The 19347-nt window shown below is 38.3% G+C and overlaps 1 protein-coding gene across 9 annotated transcripts in view; it reads left to right on the top strand.

Moving 5' to 3' along the window:
• Nucleotides 1-19347, top strand: part of VPS13D (vacuolar protein sorting 13 homolog D) — an 89449-nt gene that overhangs the window by 16591 nt on the left and 53511 nt on the right. For 5 of the 9 annotated variants that reach the window (XM_071766852.1, XM_071766854.1, XM_071766855.1 and 2 more), the window contains exons 20-40: nucleotides 314-465; nucleotides 1236-2270; nucleotides 3143-3233; nucleotides 3736-3862; nucleotides 4131-4311; nucleotides 4822-5004; nucleotides 7474-7690; nucleotides 8143-8353; nucleotides 8472-8643; nucleotides 9501-9613; nucleotides 10152-10361; nucleotides 11920-12185; nucleotides 12360-12493; nucleotides 12812-12967; nucleotides 13527-13752; nucleotides 13891-13965; nucleotides 14615-14821; nucleotides 15264-15353; nucleotides 16605-16745; nucleotides 17924-18046; nucleotides 18660-18734. In XM_071766852.1, the coding sequence (XP_071622953.1) occupies nucleotides 314-465; nucleotides 1236-2270; nucleotides 3143-3233; nucleotides 3736-3862; nucleotides 4131-4311; nucleotides 4822-5004; nucleotides 7474-7690; nucleotides 8143-8353; nucleotides 8472-8643; nucleotides 9501-9613; nucleotides 10152-10361; nucleotides 11920-12185; nucleotides 12360-12493; nucleotides 12812-12967; nucleotides 13527-13752; nucleotides 13891-13965; nucleotides 14615-14821; nucleotides 15264-15353; nucleotides 16605-16745; nucleotides 17924-18046; nucleotides 18660-18734 (4185 nt within the window). The remainder of the gene's footprint in view (nucleotides 1-313; nucleotides 466-1235; nucleotides 2271-3142; nucleotides 3234-3735; nucleotides 3863-4130; nucleotides 4312-4821; nucleotides 5005-7473; nucleotides 7691-8142; nucleotides 8354-8471; nucleotides 8644-9500; nucleotides 9614-10151; nucleotides 10362-11919; nucleotides 12186-12359; nucleotides 12494-12811; nucleotides 12968-13526; nucleotides 13753-13890; nucleotides 13966-14614; nucleotides 14822-15263; nucleotides 15354-16604; nucleotides 16746-17923; nucleotides 18047-18659; nucleotides 18735-19347) is intronic. The other 4 variants (XM_071766856.1, XM_071766853.1, XM_071766859.1 and 1 more) reach the window with 3 other exon arrangements.

Genomic DNA, 19347 nt, shown 5'->3' with positions numbered 1-19347 from the left:
GAGGATATTGCAAAATGTTGTGTTGACCATAGGTCTGATTGTAAATTGTCTCTCACCCATCATCCTGAAATACTTGATTTTAATTAGTGTGGAGAAGTTTCTTCACTTATGCCCATTTTTATTCTCCTAATCAAAATCTGAACAAGGCCTCTCAGGCAGAAATTTAACAAAGCATATCTCTATCTACTTATTTTAGCATTTCTAAGAGATTCTGAGCAATTAAAATGTCTACTTCATTAGCTCTGCACAACAGTCTATAAGATAATCAGTTCACCTATTGAAATGCTGTTTTCATCCCACTTTCACTTAACAGCATTCCACATCCTGAATAACACCACCATTCAGTTTAAATTGGAGAAGATACAACTGGAGAGAGATCTGGATTTAACTTTTCCTCTGAGTAGTGAAGACTTTGGAATATCAAGCATTATGAAGATTGAAGGGAAATTTGTGAACCCTCTTCAGGTGTAGTAACGTTGTATTTTCACTGTCAATATAAAAGTATTTCCCTACATAGAAGACAGGTGTTTTTCAGGCAAATATCTTCCAGTTTAACACTTTGGGAATTTAGAAATGAGATCCTTGTACATATGGTTAGAAGAGACAGTCTTAAGTCATAATAAGAATGACCAAAATTTTATCTTGTTTTGGGGCATTCTAGACATCTTTATGAATTAGTTAACTTTAACTTACCATAAACATGCATCACAGAAGGAAAAATAAGTGTGTCACTGTTCAAATACTTTTATTTGCAGTTTCAGTAGAAATTAAATATTAAAATGCCTATATCTTGAAAAAAATCTCTGCAGTATCTTTAGTAGAAGATACTAAAGATAAGGAAACAAGCAACAGTGGCTAAGCAGACTGTATTTTCTGTATGTTACTCTGTAATCTCATCATGATAAAGTAAGGCTAATTTATGTGGTGAATTATTTTTAACCTAACTCTGTGGGGGTGCTTTTTGCCCAGGAACACAAGGTATCCTATTCTGGGGTCCTATTCTGGGGTCCTATACTGCATTTTTCCAGATTGGGTCATTTTACAGAGCTAATAAGGGAGAATTGTTTTGCTTCAGCTTTGCATTGTACCTTGTTCTGAATTATTTTTTGCTCGTGGACAAACTTAAAATCTGTCTGGTTTGAAATCCCACAGTCTTTCCATTTAGGAGTTTTAAAATATATGCACTGATTTTATTAATACAACGTGATGATTGTTTCTTTTTTCTACCATTTTAGGTGGTGTTAGCAAAACACGTGTATGAACAAGTCCTTCAGACTCTGGATAATTTAATATACAGTGAAGACTTGAACAAATTTCCAACCACCTCTGTATCTTCAGCTGGTCCCAGTTCTCCTTCAGCACCACTTCCTAGCACAGGCACAGAATTCTCAAGTGAACGGAAGGAAAATGGCTTGTTCAGCCATTCCACTTTCAATTCTGTTCCAAACAAGTCCTTAGCTATCAGGGAAACAAAGTCTTTTACTCAGATTCAGGCAAACTTCCACATCTCAGAGCTCCAGGTTCAGCTAAGTGGTGACCTTACACTTGGTGCACAGGGCCTTGTCAGCCTGAAGTTCCAGGATTTTGATGTGGAGTTTGCTAAAGATCATCCTCAGACTTTGTCTATTCAGATTGCGCTGCGCTCCCTGCTGATGGAAGATCTGCTGGTGAAAAACCCAGACTCTATGTACAAAAACCTCATGGTGTCCCACGGAGCACCCAAGCCATCCAGCTTAGCACATAAGGAGTATCTTTCACAGTCCTGTCCCTCAGTCTCCAATGCTGAGTATCCTGATATGCCACGTTCCCTTCCTTCCCATATGGAAGAAGCCCCCAATGTCTTTCAGCTGTACCAAAGACCAGTTTGTGCCTCCCGTAAGAAGCAGAAAGAAGATGCTGACTCTGAGTATCCTCTGACTCCACCTCCTTCTCCAACAGCAGACAGATCCAGGTTGCCCTGTGGAAAAAGTAACTTTGATGATTCCTTAGTTCACATCAATATATTTCTAGTGGACAGGAAACATCCTGAATTTTCTTCACACTACAAAAACATTAACCGTAGTGTGGATGTTGATTTTAATTGCCTGGATGTCTTAATAACTTTGCAAACTTGGGTGGTGATACTGGATTTCTTTGGGATTGGATCCACTGCTGATAACCATGCTATGAAGCTGCAACCTGAAGATACTCAGCAGACAATCAAATCAGAAATAAATACCTTGTCAGCTTCTCAAGCCCAGGAACCCATAAACACCAAGCTGGATCTGAAGGTATACTTGAGATGCAAAATAGTAAATGGATTGCCTGTCATAAAGCATCTGGTTTATAGAAACTTAAGACAACATTTTAACCAAACGTTTTGTTTTCTAGTGGAGAATGGGTATAACTTCAGAAACAGTAGATTTGAAGTGTGTAGTTTTTAAAATAAGTGTAGAACTTACAGAAAAGCAAAATGTTGCAAAACATTTGGTTCCCTTGCTCTGTGCCCCTCCTTGGACACTGAAGGGATGCTGGAGATCCATGTTCATCCAGTGGAGCTCTCATGGGAAGAGTTTTACCACCCACCCCCATGCAGTCTGCTCTGTGTCTGAGTGGGGAAGGCTTTGAGGCAGTGATTTACTTCCCTAGGACAATGCAGGGCACAGATTAAATGTGATCTCCTCAATGATAACTTTGCTTCAGTATTAAAGACCTCATGTACTGAAATTGGCACTCTACTGTTCTGTGTACTGTGGAGTTTATTAAATTTTAGGAAATATATACTTTTATAAATACATACACATTTATGTCTATATGTAGATATGCATAAACATGTGGTTGGTTTTTAAAGAAAAACATTCACATATGTACATAAGTAGTCTTTACCCAGAGGTCCTGGAGTCTAACTTCAAAGTGACAAGTCTTGAAAGAAAAGAAACAGAAGATAACTGTGCTGGATTTTTTTGATCATTCTGAGTGTCTTGGGAGGGCTGTTAATGTGCAAAGAAGAAAGTAAAAATGATTGCTTTCTTCCAGTGTCTCCCAGTCAGATAATTCTGGTTTGGCATTTATGTGTTACAGTGCAATTGCCTTGAAAAAAAACCTAGCAAGATGTTCCAGCTGTGCAGGTTTAATCCCAACCTGTTCCTTTTTGTTTGACCAGGTCCACTCTTTATCATTAGTACTGAACAAGACAACTAGTGAGCTTGCCAAGGCCAGTGTGTCAAAACTTGCAGCTCACTTGGAAGTGATTGGTGAGTAGATTGGAGGGCTAAAATTGTGTACAGTTTAAAACAGAAGGAGGTTTGCTCTTGAATTGTGCTTCGAAATGTTTCATTTTGGTTCTCATTGGGGTTTTTTTTGTTCACTGCCTGGGCATGGTGCATATTTTCTTCCCACTGCTTCTTCCTTTGCTTTTTTCAGGCTTGATTTTAAATCCTTGCATTTCTCCCAGGTGATCATTTCACCCTTGATCATTTGAGCTGGGGTTTTAACACTTTGTATCTAATGTTTCCACAAATCCAAGTGGGGTGGTCACTTTATCCATGTAAAGCATGGGGTTATGTTTGGGCTCTGGGAGCACTGGTGTGACACCACCACACTTGGTGGGGCAGTTCAGTGTCATCAGGCTTCACGTTTAATTGGATGTGATTTATTGAATTACTTGTAGCTTATCCTACTGACAGAAACTGTTGGGGTTTAATATCCTATTTGTGGTTGTCCTAATTGTCCTAATGGTCTGTCTTTGTCCTGCAGAGGGAGATTTAGTTCTGCAAGGAAGTATTGGAAGTCTGTCCTTAAGTGATCTTACAGCTCATGGAGAATTTTACAGAGAACGTTTCACTACAAGTGGGGAAGAAGCACTCATTTTCCAGATCTATAAGTACGAATTTAAACTCCTTGGTACTCAACATTAGCACCATTGACTTCCTCACCCTATTGCCCCCCAGAGAAAACCAAAACCCAAACAAACCCCTGGAAAAACAAACTCACAACTGTCAGGTCTGCATGGCCTGTCGAAAGAGTTCTAATTATATACAGTCAACATTAGTTAAATCCTTTATATTATCACTTTGAATGCAAAAAATGAATGGGACTATTTGTAAAATGTAGCTAAGATGGCTAAATTGTTCTTGCAACCTTTTTCCTAGGTATGGGAGGCCAGACCCCTTGCTGCAGAGGGAGTGTGATGCTCGGGTCACTCTCCGGATGGCATCTGTTCAGTATGTGCACACTCAGAGGTTCCAGGCAGAGGTGGTGTCTTTCATCCAACATTTTACTCAGCTTCAGGATGTCTTGGGTCGGCAAAGAGCAGCAATTGAAGGGCAAACAGTATGTCTGGGCTTTGTCTCTTCTTCCCTAGAGTATTTTTGGAAGCTGAAATGCACTATAGAATTTCAGCTCATGCATCGACTCCGTGAGTTGAAATGATGGGAGGTTTTGAGTTCTGATTTAGTGGAAATTGCTCGTGATCATCTTGTAGTTAAAAGACCTTATTTAGGGTCATCCTGCTGCTGAAGTAATCTTCAAGTACTGACCTGAGTAGTGTCTGTTATGCTTCTTAGTTCAGTGGTGACAGTGTGCTTCATTCCTGGTTGCTGCATGTGTTGCACAGGTGTGTGCTGTTTGCATTAGGGCCCTTTTTTAACCAGTCTGTTTTCTTGGCCTAAAACAAGAGCTCAAGTTCTTTCTATTTTTTTTCCAGTAAAAAAATTTACTACATCTTAATTTCGTATCTCAAGGAGTGTAGTGTTCCTGAATTCAGTACTAATCACATCAAAATAATCACCCCCTCCCTGTATTCTTTTAAAATTTTTTTAAAATTAATTTTACTCTTCCCAGGTCAGAGATAAAGCACAGCGAGCTTCCCGAGTTCTTCTTGATATTGAGGCTGGTGCTCCTGTTCTGCTGATACCTGAGAGCTCCAAATCCAACAGTCTGATTGTAGCCAACCTTGGAAAACTGAAAGTCAAGAACAGATTCCTGTTTGCGGGTATGCCTGGTACTTTTTCACTAAAGAACAAGGTAAGAACCTTACTTCTTCATTTAACACCTTGTGTTTCTCTAGTTCTTGTGCATTTATTTCTTTGCCAAAGCAGGAAATGATTCCTAGGTGTTAGGTTAAATATACTTTGTACTAGTAGTACAAGTGACACAGTCCATGGCAGTGTGCTGGGTTATCTTCTGGATCTGAGCTCAGCTGATTGTACCCACCTGCTCCCTGATCAGCCTGCACCTGGGGATTGTTTTCTGAGACTTTGGGGCCACAGTTTGGGGGAACAGTTCTGTAGAACTCTCCAGAACTGCCCTTTTTAGGAAGCAGGACCCAGCTGGGTGCACACCTGCACCTGGGAGCATAATTAGCTTTCAATTAACCCTGTTCAGCAGCTGCTTCAGCTCTTCACTGAACAAAAAAGAGTGTGAGTGGTAGAACAGAGCTCCGTGTTGGCTCACATGTGCTGGAACACACTGGAAAGCAGAATTGGTTTTAATATTTTTTTTTTCCTGCTCTTAATGAAACTGAGTGTGTGTAGTTTCATTAGAAAATCAAAGTTTGCCAGTGAAAGCTTAAACCTAAGGACAGGGAATGGTTTGTGTTGCAGTTGAAAGGTGCAGCCACAAAACTGGAGGTAAGGAAAATCTCTCTTGGATGGCTCTCTGTATCTTCCCTATGGAACAGAATGGGTTCTTGTTCTGGGAGCCCCATAAGCTCTCTCTAAAGGGGGGCAGAAATTAGATGGACTGAACTACTGCAGCAGTTTTGTGTCCTGATATTTGTCTGAGTTATTTATGTAAAGACCAGTGCCTTTATTGTAAGGAAATACTGGACTGTGCTGTTGAGTTGTGTTCTGTACTTTGGTGTGGTGATGTATTTAAAGGTTTGTAAGTGGTAGATTCCTAAATTACTGTTACAAGTTAAAAGAAAGGATGTGTGCATAGTAGTTGCATTTCAACTTAAAAATTCTGTGTAACACTGTAGAAATTTAGGGGTTTGAAATGGGATTGGATGGGGCTTTGGGGTTTATTTTCATTTTTTCTTTTTATTGTTTATTTTTGAGGATCTGATTTTACAAGGCAATGCATACAAGGATCCAGTTTTATTTGAGGTATTTCACATCTTTACAGTAGTGTTCAGGTGCTCCTCATTCATTAAAAAAAAAAAAATTCTTGTGGAATTTAGCACTTTAAAGGTTCTCTGGTATGTTAAAAATATATTTCTGTTCTGAGGGCCTTGCTGAATTCTGTAAGAATTGGATTTAATTTTGCTGTGGTGTGCTCTTTATGCATGTCTGAGGAGCTATTAATTTGGACTTAATGCATAAATTCACAGATTTATAGATGGTATGGTCATTTTTCTTTGCATGTACTTTTCAATCTTGTCTTTACAGTATGAAGTTAAATATTAATGTCTTCAAATTTTCTATCTCAAAATCCTTGATCATGGCTGCAATGAATTTTTCCAATTAATAATAATTAAAACCCACGTAAGGCAAGAAGATTAATTATTAAAACCAGAAAGGAAAGTTTTAAGTGTAAGGACTGTATGGTGACATCAGAAGGTTATTGTTATCTGCAAGGGCATGTGAATCTGAGCAGGACTGAAACATGAAGTTAATAAATTTAGATCAAAACAGAATAAATGAACTCTGAAATTGCCTTCAGGAGTTAAATGTAGTGTGTAAACCTCTCACATCTGACACTTGGGGGAGTTTTCTGGTGTTGATGTGGTTGTTTTAGTGCTCAACTGTACCCTTCTCAGGTTTTTTATGCTAGCCAGCACTGTGAAGGTGGGAAATCTTACAAGATTTCCATGGGATATGTGATGATGGTGATGATGATGATAAAGTACTGCACATTGATATAAATGAGCTTTTGTTTTTTTCCAAAAGTAGGGATTTTAAGAATGAGAGTAGGGATATTTTTTGTCTTTAGCTACTGCAGAAAAATTTGGGGACACATTTCAGTATGTTGAGCAAAATCTTTAAAGTGCATAAAATGGTAATTAATTTATAGAAGTGTTCACAAATTCTAGTAAAATATTGCTGACATGATCTTGCAGAAATCATGGTGTGTGTTGCTTTCCTGACCTGAAGATGTTCTGAGGAAAAGCTTTAAATATTCTACAGTCTTTTTTCTGCAGACATGCTTGGTATCTTCACAGTCTCACCCTTCTATTTTGTATTAATTTCATTTACATGTTTGCATTTTCTTATTTTCTGCAAAACCCACTGGTTTTGAGTTCATTTATTGTTGGAAAGATTGCACAGCTTTCTAAAGGAATTTGCTGAACATTTTTGTAAAAGAAAATGTTCTAATCTATTTCTAAGGCTACAGGAAGAAAGATGGCCATGTTTCTGCAGTGAAAGATAACTGGCATTCAGATAAAATATTTAGAGTTTTGACAGGAATTTGCTGCTACTTGAACCTTGGTTTATTGGTTCCTCAGAACTGAAATTAAAATTCTATTGTTAATTTCAAAATTACTTTCCTTAGCAGGATTCAGTTCAATTTGCATCTCCTTTGGGAACTCCAAAGCATGGCATGAAGAAAACAAGTGCTGAGGAATCAAAAGCAGTCATGGAAGGTTTGTTCATGAAAAAATCATCAGGAACAAACATTTCTAGGCTGAAGAATGAGCCCGTGAATACACTGAGTAAGCAACAAGGGCAACAACCAAAGCTGCCTGTTGTACCAAATCCTGACAGCCCAGGTATGTGATAAATAGCAGAGAACTCAATAAAATCTTCTGTTTCTTTGTAAATTAACACAGTGCAATCTTGTTCTTACCTCATGTGACACTAAAGAAGTCAGGCTCTGGATCTAAAGACTGTAGATTTAAAAGGGAATTACCCTTTAGTTCCAAGATGATTTTTGCAGCTCAGGGGAATGGTCATTCAGTTTCTGGAATTCCTGCAATTTGGGCATATTTTGAGATGCATATTGCAGACATTTGGGGAGTGTAGCTGGGCTCTTAATTACATGTTTACATATACCTGTGAATGAGCTTGATATTTGGAGGTATTGAGTGTGAATTAAAAAATTATTTAAAAAATCAGGATACCTTCCAGGAGAGACTTAGCTTTCTTTTTAAAGTAAGTTGACTACTTTTGTACAGACTTTAAAGTCTTCTTTCTTACTGTGTTATCTCCTGCCCACTTGCAGAGGACCACATCTGCCTCTTAGACTGCATTGTAGTTGATCTGCAAGACATGGACATATTTGCTGCAGAAAGGTACCCGAGAGAGTATTCAAAGGCTGTGGAAGACACAAGTGCAGACTTGAGCTTTCCATCCTACTTTGTGAGGCAGACAGGAGGCAGCCTGTTGGCAGAACCTTTCAGGCTGAAGCTACAAGTAGAGAGGAACTTGGACAAGTAAGTATCTAAATAGGATCATCCTGGCAGCCTGAAACCAGCACTCTGTTCTGTCTTAAAAGTCCTGCCTGCTGTGGAAGAGCACCTGGAAATCCTGAGGTTTTTGCCTTTCTTGCAGAGAGCTAAGCCATGCAGTTGCAGATATATCAATCCATGGCAATCTGTCATCAGTCCATTGCTCTCTGGATTTGAACAAATACAAACTGATCCGTGGGCTGCTGGAGAACAACCTGGGGGAGCCCATAGAGGAGTTCATGAGGCCTTATGACTTGCAGGATCCCAGGATTCATGTAAGAGGAGCTGTGTGCAGTTGAAGTTTTGTCTTGAAATGTCTGGGGGTTTTGCTAGTTAGGATAAATAGCTGTTATTTTCATGTAGTTTACAAGGTAATTGTTTTCTGCAAAACCTACTGGGTTTGAATTCATTTATTGTTGGAAAGATTGCACAGCTTTTTGAAGGAATTTGCTGAACCTTTTTGTAAAAGAAAATGTTCTAATCTGCTTTTAAGGCTACAGGAAGAAAGATGGCCATGGTAGATTTTTTTTTTTTTTAATAAGATTTTGATAAGACAGCAAAGGAACCTTTTTGTCTGTAGAAAGTCCTGTGAATTCAGGTTTGTCTGGGCAATTCTGCTGTCCTTCCAGGTGTGGCTTGCTCTTGGGATTGCCTCATGGTTTTAAAGCTCTTATTTTTAGAAGAGAGCTGTGAAACAGCCATCAGTGCTTGTATGTGTTAGTTCAAGTATGCTCAAATAGATCAGTAGTGAAAAAAATTCCTGACTATTTAAGCTGAGCTACTGTTGCACAAACTGCAGGTCTGATTCAGTAACAGAAGGTACCTGAAATAGTTTGAAAGAGTTGTTGTCTCTGTGGGGTTTTTTTCTGGGGGGAGACAGTGACAGCATTTTGTTTAAGAACAAACAAGCCATAGAAGGGTAGAGTCAAAATGGTTAATAGTCATTTTTCAGGTCAAAGGCTACACTATTGGGAAATGGGATTTTATTTTATTTTTTACCCAGCAATGCTCTGTGAAAACCTTTGAAGACGAAAGACACTGCAGCTGGTTTTATGTGTCTGAAATAACAAAATTTATTTTGGAAGTTTAACATATGCCCCTAAAAAGATTGTTGCTGTTTTTCCACTTGCAGACAGTTTTGAGTGGAGAAGTGTACACTTCCATGTCATTCCTCATTGACATGGTTAATGTGAGTCTGGAACTGATGGACCCAAAAGGAAAAGATGGATGCAGCTCTTTAGCCAGGTGTGAATTTTCTTTTGTTACTGAATACCTCATCCCAAGTACTGTGCTTACCTGAGAGATTATAGGACAGGAATGCACATAATACATGAAATCATGGTCTGATAATGCAATGAAATAGAATTTCTTAAGTAGAGTCCAAATAGGGAGTCTCAGTTGAAAGAGTGACACTGCTCAGAAGATACCATCAGTGTCTTTCAAGTAGTCCTTGAGATAAAAGATCAATAATCAGTTGACTTGCCCAAGACAAATTATATTCTAATTAAGAAAATGATGAGAGGTAATATTAAAAAAACAGATTTCTGATGTGTTGGTTTGTTTTTGTTTTTTTTTTAATTCAGAAGGTTCTGTATCAACAGAAAATATTACATGCAGTACAGATCTACTTTCTATCTGTGTGACATGAAATATGATTATAGCTGTTTTAGAAAATATGTAAATAAAAGATACAGCAACATGCTATGTATGCTTTTAAAACAAGTGACTTCTAGAAGTATCTACAAGACTCTTAAATATATTGGTTTGCTTTTTATTCTTCTAGGTTTGATTTCAAGAAATCAAAGTTGCTTTTTGAGAGCTCTTCTAATGGGACAAAATCTGTAAATTTGGTTTCTCATTCCATGATGGCATTTGACACACGTTATGCAGGACAGAAGTCTGCTGCAGGCATGCCAAATGTCTTCAACTGCATCTTTCAGTCATCAAAGAACACCAGTAGTCCAGGAGCAATCCAGATTGAATTACACTTCAGGTTAGTCCTCCTGGAATTTATTTTTAGCAGAGCTGTTCTTCATGTAGACTGATGGCATTGTTTTTCCATCTGAAGATGGAGTGGTCAGCCATACCTGATAGTTTAAAATCTGCAATTAGTAATTAACTGCACTTTTCAAGTTTCTTTTTTCGTGCCATTCTGTTGCAGTAAGAAAAGTTTAGAATTGAAGGTGTAATGTGTCAGATTAAGTTCTGACTTACCAAAATCAGTAGTGCTTGTAGCTTCATAAGGCTGGCTTATTGTATCTTGGCATAAAACCATATTCTAGAATTTTTAGTGAATGTTGCACAAAAGCTGCTTTCCAGTAGGTGTCACACTTGTCTTACTGAGAGAAGCAGTAGTACAGAAATGGCACCTCTTTCACAGAGTTTCTACATTTTCTTCTCTGTTCCCTCTTACTTTGTTTGGTTTTGATCTAAATCTCTTTCAAATGCTTAGAGAGACATCACAGTGCCTTTTTAAAATTCAATTTAATATTTAAACGTGCAATATATTAAAAAAAAGAGAAACTGTTTTTTCTATAACTGTTGGTCTGGTGTTTGCCTATATTGGAGGCAAGTTTGCACTGTGTAGCTATATCTGATTTATGAGTGATAGTTTCAGGAATCTTCTTCCCAACTGTTGTGCTTTTAAATTTCAGCCACATAAGCATGTGTTCTGTTTTTACTGGTGAGAGCATCCTTGGCACTAGATGTGAGCTTTTGCTGAGCTCAGTGATAGTGTTATACTGGCTCGTGCCTTTTGGAAATATCCTGGAGAGCCAGGGAGGGTTAAAGGCTTTTGCTGTTGGAAACAGTACAGGCAGGCTGCTTCTCACAAAGGAGTTATGGCTCTTTGGAGATTTTATAGTTCAAAATGTGCTGGATATAAAACTGTTTCATGGTATTTAAGCACTTAGATTATTTTCCAGTTAGCATGACCAAATATAATTGGTATTCCAGATCACAAAGCCAAACAATTTTATCCCTTTTAGCCAGATATGCAAGATGTGATGCTAAAAGTTCAGCAAGGCTGGCATTTTTCCTGAATGACAAAGAAGCTTCCTGTGCTGCAAAATGTTGTCAGGGTGTGAGAGGAAACACATTGTATGTCTAATCTTCTAGAGGGATGTGGAGCCAGGTCTGAATTTCACACGCAGTATGTTAGGTTTGATACTGAACAGATGTAAAATAATAATAAAAATACCAGCTTTAAAATTTGAGACTTTGCAAATTAGTATCAACAATCTAAATATACTAAAGGGGCTTTTTTAAGTTAGCTTCTTGTTACACAGTTTTTCAATTAATCTTTTGTATCATTACAGTTTAGCATTCACACAGTTAAGATCTGGTTTCCATGAGTACAGCAAATTGATGAAATTCAATCTCTTAAAATATATATATGTATATATATTTCAAAGGCCAGACACTCTTTAAACTAAGTGTATTCCTGTAAAGTTCCATATGGTTCTTACTTTATAGATACTGGTAGTTTTCCACATCATTTTAAAAGTATGCAATATGTGAAGTTCATATGTGTGCTTCTCTCTTCTTAAAAGGTCTACTAAGGATTCCTCCAGTTTCACAGTTGTCCTGAACAACCTTCGTGTATTTCTGATATTTGACTGGTTGTTACTTGTTCATGACTTTTTATCTACTCCTGGGGATACCAAGAAGAGAGAAACTCACCACTCCTGCCGGCAGCGCCCTCAGAGCAGTGAGACAGCTGTAGTTCCAAAAGCAGTGAAAAGTGGAGTGGTTACCAAACGTTCCTCACTCCGGGTGTCTGCAGAAAAACAACTGGAAGTCAAGGTTAATGTGACAGGTAAATGAATTCTCTGCTGCTCTCTTAGGAGATTTTCTGATTAAAAGGCACATGCTAGTGGAAAAAAACCAGGTCCTTTGAAGGACAGAAAATCAAGAAACCTGCAAATGCTTCAGATACATGGATGGTATTTCCAGTTGCCATGTGGCTTATCTGTCACTTTGTTTTGTTAAGGAACTGAATTTGTGGTCGTGGAAGACATGTCTTGTTCTGATACCAATGCAATCATTTTGAAGGGCACTACAGTTCTCACTTACAAGCCCAAGCTGTTGGACCGTCCTTTCTCTGGTAGTTTGTTTGGCATTGAGGTAAGACAGAAGAAATTTTGTCTTGTGAAGTATCTAAAACTAGAGAGGAGCTTGCAAAGATAACTTACTATAAATATCTGCAGAGTAGTATCTACAACTGATTTTTCAAGCCTGTTAGTTCCTCATCAGATGCTCTTATTCTACCTCAATTTTAAGAATAGTTTTATATTGTTTCTGTTAAGACACTGAAACATTTTTTTATAATCTTAAAATGTTACTAATCTAGCTTTGAGTCACAAACTGGCCTTTGATTTTGAGATTCTTGCCAGGCCTCTTCTCTTGGCTCCTAATTTGTTTTAACCCATTTTTAATTTTTAGGTTTTTTCATGCCGGTTGGGGAATGAGCAAGAGACTGCACTGTCAATCATTGACCCAGTACAAATTCAGGTGGAACTTGTTGGGAATGCCTCCTACTCAAGTGGTTCAGGACTGTTGGATGCTTTCAATAGTGAAGATTTTCCTCCTATTCTAGAGGTAATATTGAAGGCCTGAAAAAAGCTGTGCAATAGGGAACACAAGATTGAGTTTGCACTACGTTTTTATGCTGAAGGACTCAACAGAATGCTTTCACATGTGGAAGAAAAGAATAACATAAATGTTTATTAAAGTGGAAAAGGCAATGAAGCAAGCCTGCAGAAAGTGCTTTTACTGTTAACAAAGGAATGATTTGTTATAGAAGTTAATAGTAGGAAAAAACGTTGGAACATTGGCTGATAATGTAGACATATTAGTTACTAATAACTGAAAGAAAAAGGTTTATTTTCTATATCTCATTATTAGTGTTTAGAGACTTTGTTTTACCATTATACCAAAGGAAAATTTTCCTCCCTCTAGTATGTGCTTGTAATGCTTTTGGTGTTTAGTAAATAATAGCAAGTTTGGTAATTTTATTACTGGAGCTTTAAAGCAGTGTGCTTGTTAGATTTTAATACTAAATTTTGTCTTCTTTTGGGAAAGCTTTGTTAATATCCAAAGTATACAAGAAAAGTATGTAGAAAAGGGTAACTGAATCTTATGTTAACTTTTCATTTAGATTCAGTTGCAAGCACTGGATATCAGACTGTCATACAATGATGTTCAACTGTTCTTGGCAATTGCTAAGTCAATTCCTCAGCAGACCAGTGCAGCTTTGCCTGACTCAACTCTCTCTGTTGCTGAAAACACTGCTAGTCCTTCCAGTTTAACAGTGGTGAATGAGACTTCCTCTTTGACACATGAAACCAGAGAGATAGCCAAACGTGGGTTGGATCCTGTTCTTGGTACGTTTTAATCTGTTGGAGTGAAGCCATTTTATATCTATAGCAACAAAGATTTTCTGGTAATATTTTTGGATAATGTTTTTGATTTTCTGATAGATACCTGTCAAAGGTTTGTAACTGGTTAACTGTTCATTACAGAGGTGCAGCTGGCTCGCCTCCAGGAGCTGGGGTTCAGTGTGGATGACTGTCACAGAGCTCTTCTGATCTGCCAAGGTGACTTCAGATATTCTTTGTTGGTCCTGCAGATTGTTCATGTTGCCTAACTTGCTCTTAAGTAAAATCTTTCAGACTGCAAGGTAGCTGATGCTGTATTTCCCTTTCTTCTTCACTTTGGCTCTGTGTTGGTTTATAGTCTTCAGTATTCTCATTAGTCTCTTGTCCTACTGTGTAGAACCCATCCCTCAAAGATTCTTCTTGCCTTTGGAGAAGTTGTGTGGGGTGTCTCAGTGTATTCTTCTGGGAGCTTTGCCTTGGTATTTTCTTAGTATTTTCTTTTATGGTGTATCTCTTGCTTGCTGTTATCCTTTGCTGTGTGCAGTACATGAGAAGATGAAGCTCTGAAATGTGATTCTTCAGCACCCTCATGGTTTTCACCTCCTGAATAGGCATTCACAGAATTAATATAGATTTCTGTTATGTTGCCACTTGATCTGCAAACTTCAAAACATTTCTTATTCTTAGAAAATACCAATGTATTCATAATCTTACATATTTGTGTTTTTTAAGTAGAATTCATTCAGGGTACTGTTGGTGTCTTGTTACACTCTTAGGGTAGAGGGATTTAGTTTGTTTCTGTATGCTTTTAAATAAGTACATTTCATTGAGAAAGCAGATGATGATTGGTTGTTTCCTTTTATCTAAGGTGACTTGAAAAAAGCAGCAAGTTGGTTATTTAAGAATGCTGAACCTTTGAAATCAGCTTCCCTGACCTCTTCTGGTCGAGACAGCCAGGGGATTGTGCCTTTTCAGTTCATCTCTGGAGTGGAAATTAAAGCAGAAAGTGTATGCATTTGCTTTATTGATGACTGCATGGACTGTGATGTTCCTCTTGCTGAGTTAACCTTTTCACGTGAGTATCTTGTTCTGCTGAAAGTGTTGCAGAAAATTATTGTGGGTACTCTGTGTTTTCAGCACCATGCTCTAGGTTGCTAGGACTTGTGAAGTTTCAGCTGGCAGTTTTGGTGGTGATTGTTGTTGTGTGGAGATTGGGGAGGTTTTTTTGGATTCTTTGTTTCTTATTTCTAGATTTTGTTTGGTTTAAGTTTTGTGTCTAGGAAGATTAGATTTTAGGGTTAAGATTCTGGTTTCCCCTTTATCCATCAGAATAAATGGAATCTGTCCTGAGCAGAACTCCCTGTTGTAAAGACTGTCTGGCTGTAAATGTTATTTGCAGAGTATTATGATATACTTTTTGTACTATTTCAGTTTAAAAGACAAGACACTGCTTACTTACAGTTCACAAAATGATGAGACTCAGTTGTTTTGCATTATAACATTCACTTTTTTTGCAGGTTTGAATTTTCTCCAACATTTGAGAGCCAGCCCTGAAGGTTATGCTCATTTTACCCTCTCTGGAGATTATTACAATCGTGAGCTTTCAGGTGAGATACTGGAGGGGTGGTGTATTCTTTATTTTAGTTTAGCAAGCCAGCCTTGCCTGCTACAGCAACCTGAAATTCACCCAATGTGAAATACTTCTAAGGGAATATGAAAGGTTGACTTTTGTGTGTGAACATGTAATCCTAAACATGACACCATAACTTGGTATCAGAGAGAGGGATGTGGAAAGTAGAGAGCTCAACTGCAACAAAGTAATTTTCAAAGCTGTCAGATAACTTATTTCTAGATTAGCTTCAGTATGAAGCTGTAATTAGCTTCTAATACTTCTGTGGGAATAAAGATGTTTCTTCAAGACCCTGCATCATAGTATCCACTGGTTCAGATGGAAGAGCTGGAGCCAGTAGTATTAGCTAGTGAAGTCTATTAGCTACTCATTTACTAGTATTAGCTAATACTAGTATTAGCTAGTAAATGACATCTAGTCTTAGAATGTTGGCAATGTGCATCAGACCTGAGCAATGCCCAGTGCAGAATGTCAGATCACCACCTTGTGCCTTGCAAACTTACCCTCTGCTTTAAGCCCAACCCTAAGAGGGGTGGCATCCCAAGGAAGAGGCTCAAACTTAATCTTCAGAAAGATGCAGTGAGAGACAGCTTCCAGGGAAACCTTCAAACTGGACTTGTACATCATCCCTCTCCTGAGGCACTTTGGCAACACATTAACAAGAGCATCCTGCAGTCCTCTGAAGAATCCCCAGGGTTCTCAAAGGAAAACAGACTGGTTTGGTGAAAACAACCAAGAGATGGACAGAGAACTGCTCACCAAGCACACCTTGCTGAGCTATCTTGCCACATCAGAAAAGCAGCATGCAGTGAGCTCCAGCAGAAGCTTGGAGTCATCCAGAAGGAGTGATGGATCATCCATCCTGGCAGAAAAGACAGAACTGTGTGCAGTTAGGGGTGATCACAGAGGGCTCCACCAAGCTCTGACAGCAGGGTATGGACCCACACACCAGGTCCAAAGCCCCTGCTCAGTGCAGATGGCCAAATGCTTCTCACAGATAGAACTTCCATCCTGAACCAATGACCTGAACACTTTCAGACTCTCATCAGTGTCAGTGCCACAATGAGAAACACTTAGAAAACACTAGTTTTAGAAATCTAGTCTTAGAAATCTTGAAAACAGATTGAAAGCAAAGAAAGTTACTAAAGCTGAATTACTGAATACTTCGGTATGTAAATAGCATTGCAGTGTGGCCTCTGTGTGACACAGGATTTCTGTTTGTTCCCAGGCTGGGAGCCATTTATTGAGCCGTGGCCCTGCTCAGTCTCCTGGCAACAACAAGCTGCCAGCCGGCTCCACCCCTCCCGGCTGAAGCTGGAAGTCAAGGCTAAACACCGTTTGGATATAAACATTACCTCTGTCTTCTTAGGTATGTGGGAGTGTTCCCTGAGAGCAGGATGAGGCAGCAGAGTCTCAGTGTGCTGCAAGTGACAGACACCTCTAATTGAGTCCTGTTGGGAATAGGTGGAGAGAAGGAGATTTGGCACCAGTCCCTGGACACTTCCCATGGTGTTACACACAGGTGTGCATTTAGGCAGCCTGTATTTTATCAGAATCTGTGAAATTGTAATGACATGAGCTACGTAGTTTAGAGGTCAGGAGGAATTCTTTCTCCTGTCATGTGAATTCTATCAAATTCATATGTTACGTGAAATTTATTTTTAATCAGAAACAGGCTTTCATCTAAAGCTTTCCATACAGTACTTTAAAACGTTTTAAAAGCTCATAATTTTTTAGTACGTTGACAAGTGTAGTGGGAAGCTGCTCATTTCAGTTCTGCAGTCTCTGAAAACCTGAGCTGTCAGTACCCATCTCAGGAAACCAAAATATTTTGTTTTATCAGTAACTCAAACTTCATGTAGGCTTCTGTGTTATGAGACTGTGTACATTTCCCAGAAATATTGTTGCTTATTCTGTGTGTTAATCTCAATAATTTGGTGGTTGTGATAGAAGTAAATGGCTGAGTATGCAAATGTCATAGAAGAACCTTTCTTGTTTCTTGAATATTCATTTCTTTCTCCTGCGAGGCCTTTGGGGTTGTCAGAAAGGGGAGCTGAGGTGGTAGGAAAAATTGCAAATAATTTCCTAAGAGTTCCCCTAATGCTTTTTAATACTACTGATAACAAGCAGTAAGGCCAGTTTCTGTGCCAGAGGACACCATTGGTGTCTTGATATTTTTGCAAGAATGTGTGTGTAACTCTTAAATAGGAAAAAAAAAAGTTAGAAACTGCTTCTCCCATGGAAATGTTTTGGTTTAGTTGCCTCCTCAGGGAGACCTCTGACATTTCCACAGAAATATCTTAAGAACATGCAATTCTACTGATGGTTAAAAAAAAAAATCTTAATATAAAACCCATGACTTTTTGAAGAGACTGCTGTGATTTCATGAGCTGGTTTTTGTCCTTTCTAAGAGGCTCACAGAAAATGCAGTGAAAAAAAAACTTTTGCCATTAAAATGAAGTTACTTTATGAATTTAACATACTTTTCAATGACTTTGTTTACTGCCTCATTGGAGACATGTGCTGTCTGTGCTTCTGTTCCTGCAGAACAATACACATGTACCAAGCAGTCATGGATGGAAGATTACTGTAAGCAGGAGGAAGAAGTGAGTGTGGTCAGCTCAGAAGACTGGATGGGTTCTTCGGTGGATCCACCATGTTTTGGGCAGAGTATGATACTCTTTAATTGCACTATTTGAAACTTCATTGGCTGACACACACACAGTCACCTGTCTAATGTGTTGCAAACATATGCATTTGGTCCTCATTTGGCAAAAAAGACAGAAATGCTATTTTCTGCTAAGTTCTTTGAAAACAAAAGACTTTCTGGCTACTTAGCTTTGAGTGAGAACTTTGAACTGTCAGTTCTGCTTCCTTTTTTTGTCAGGCTTGCTCAGCTAATGAGTAACTGCCCTGTGAAAGGTTAAATAAAAATACTGAGGTTAAGGTGTGGACAGTAGAGAAGTGGTTTTCCTCTTTCTGTACCCCCAAAGACCTAACAATCTGAATTTCCAGAAAATAATGCTGTTAGATTTGTGAAACAACTCTCTCAGTCATAGCTCTTGATGTGTGGCAGGTCTTTCCAGCTTTTCAGCTTCCAGTGTTACTTCTGGAAGACATTTTAACAATTCAGGTGCCATCTTAGTGTAAGCAAATGTGTAGCCTGGTACTCTGATTGCATGTTGCCAATTGCCTGGATCTTTCCTGATGCATGATGGGGAAGAATCTTCCTTTATTTATGTGTTTTTTCTTTCCTGCTAACTTTGTCTTTCCTGTCTGCCAGGCCTTCCTCTTGTCTACCTTAGAACTAGGAGTACAGCCAGTTTGACTAACCTAGAGCATCAGATCTATGCTAGAGGTACTGTATAGCAGAGAGAGATAAAAAGGGGGTTTTCTTCTTTAGAGGGTTCTTGTACAATAAATAAATAAATACTGTGTTTTCTGTGTGACTTGCTAGTAGATTGGCCTCTGTTTCAAACTAACAAGTAAACAGAAGCTCCAAACAAACAACAGCTACATTACTTTTAAGGTGCATAACAGAGTGTTTCATCCTCTCTGTTATGTTCCTCTCTGGGCACTTCAAGGATAGAAGAAAGAAGTATAACTAATAACTAACCCTGTGTAGGAAGGTTGTCTTTTTCAGCAAGGTTATATAAATTATTGACTCTTCAATGTACATTTTATAGAGAGACAACATTGGGTGATTAAAAATAACATAATGTAGTTACAGGAGTCTTTATTTTATATTCTAAAAAAATCCAGTAGTATGTTCAATGTTCATACCTGTGCTTGATTCAGCATGTATATTTAGCTATCTTAAGATGCTTTCAGAAAGAACAATCTGTTTTCAATAAGCCTTATAAAGTAAAGTGTTTCCAATAAATACCCTTTTAATTTGTTTTGTATTTGACAGTAGAGTTTTTGGTCAAAGCTCCACAGTTTAAGATTATTTTTTTTTAAATCTTTATTTT

Source organism: Heliangelus exortis, chromosome 23, assembly GCF_036169615.1.
Source record: "Heliangelus exortis chromosome 23, bHelExo1.hap1, whole genome shotgun sequence".
Taxonomy (NCBI): Eukaryota; Metazoa; Chordata; class Aves; order Apodiformes; family Trochilidae; genus Heliangelus; species Heliangelus exortis.
This window is presented reverse-complemented; position numbering and strand designations above follow the sequence as displayed.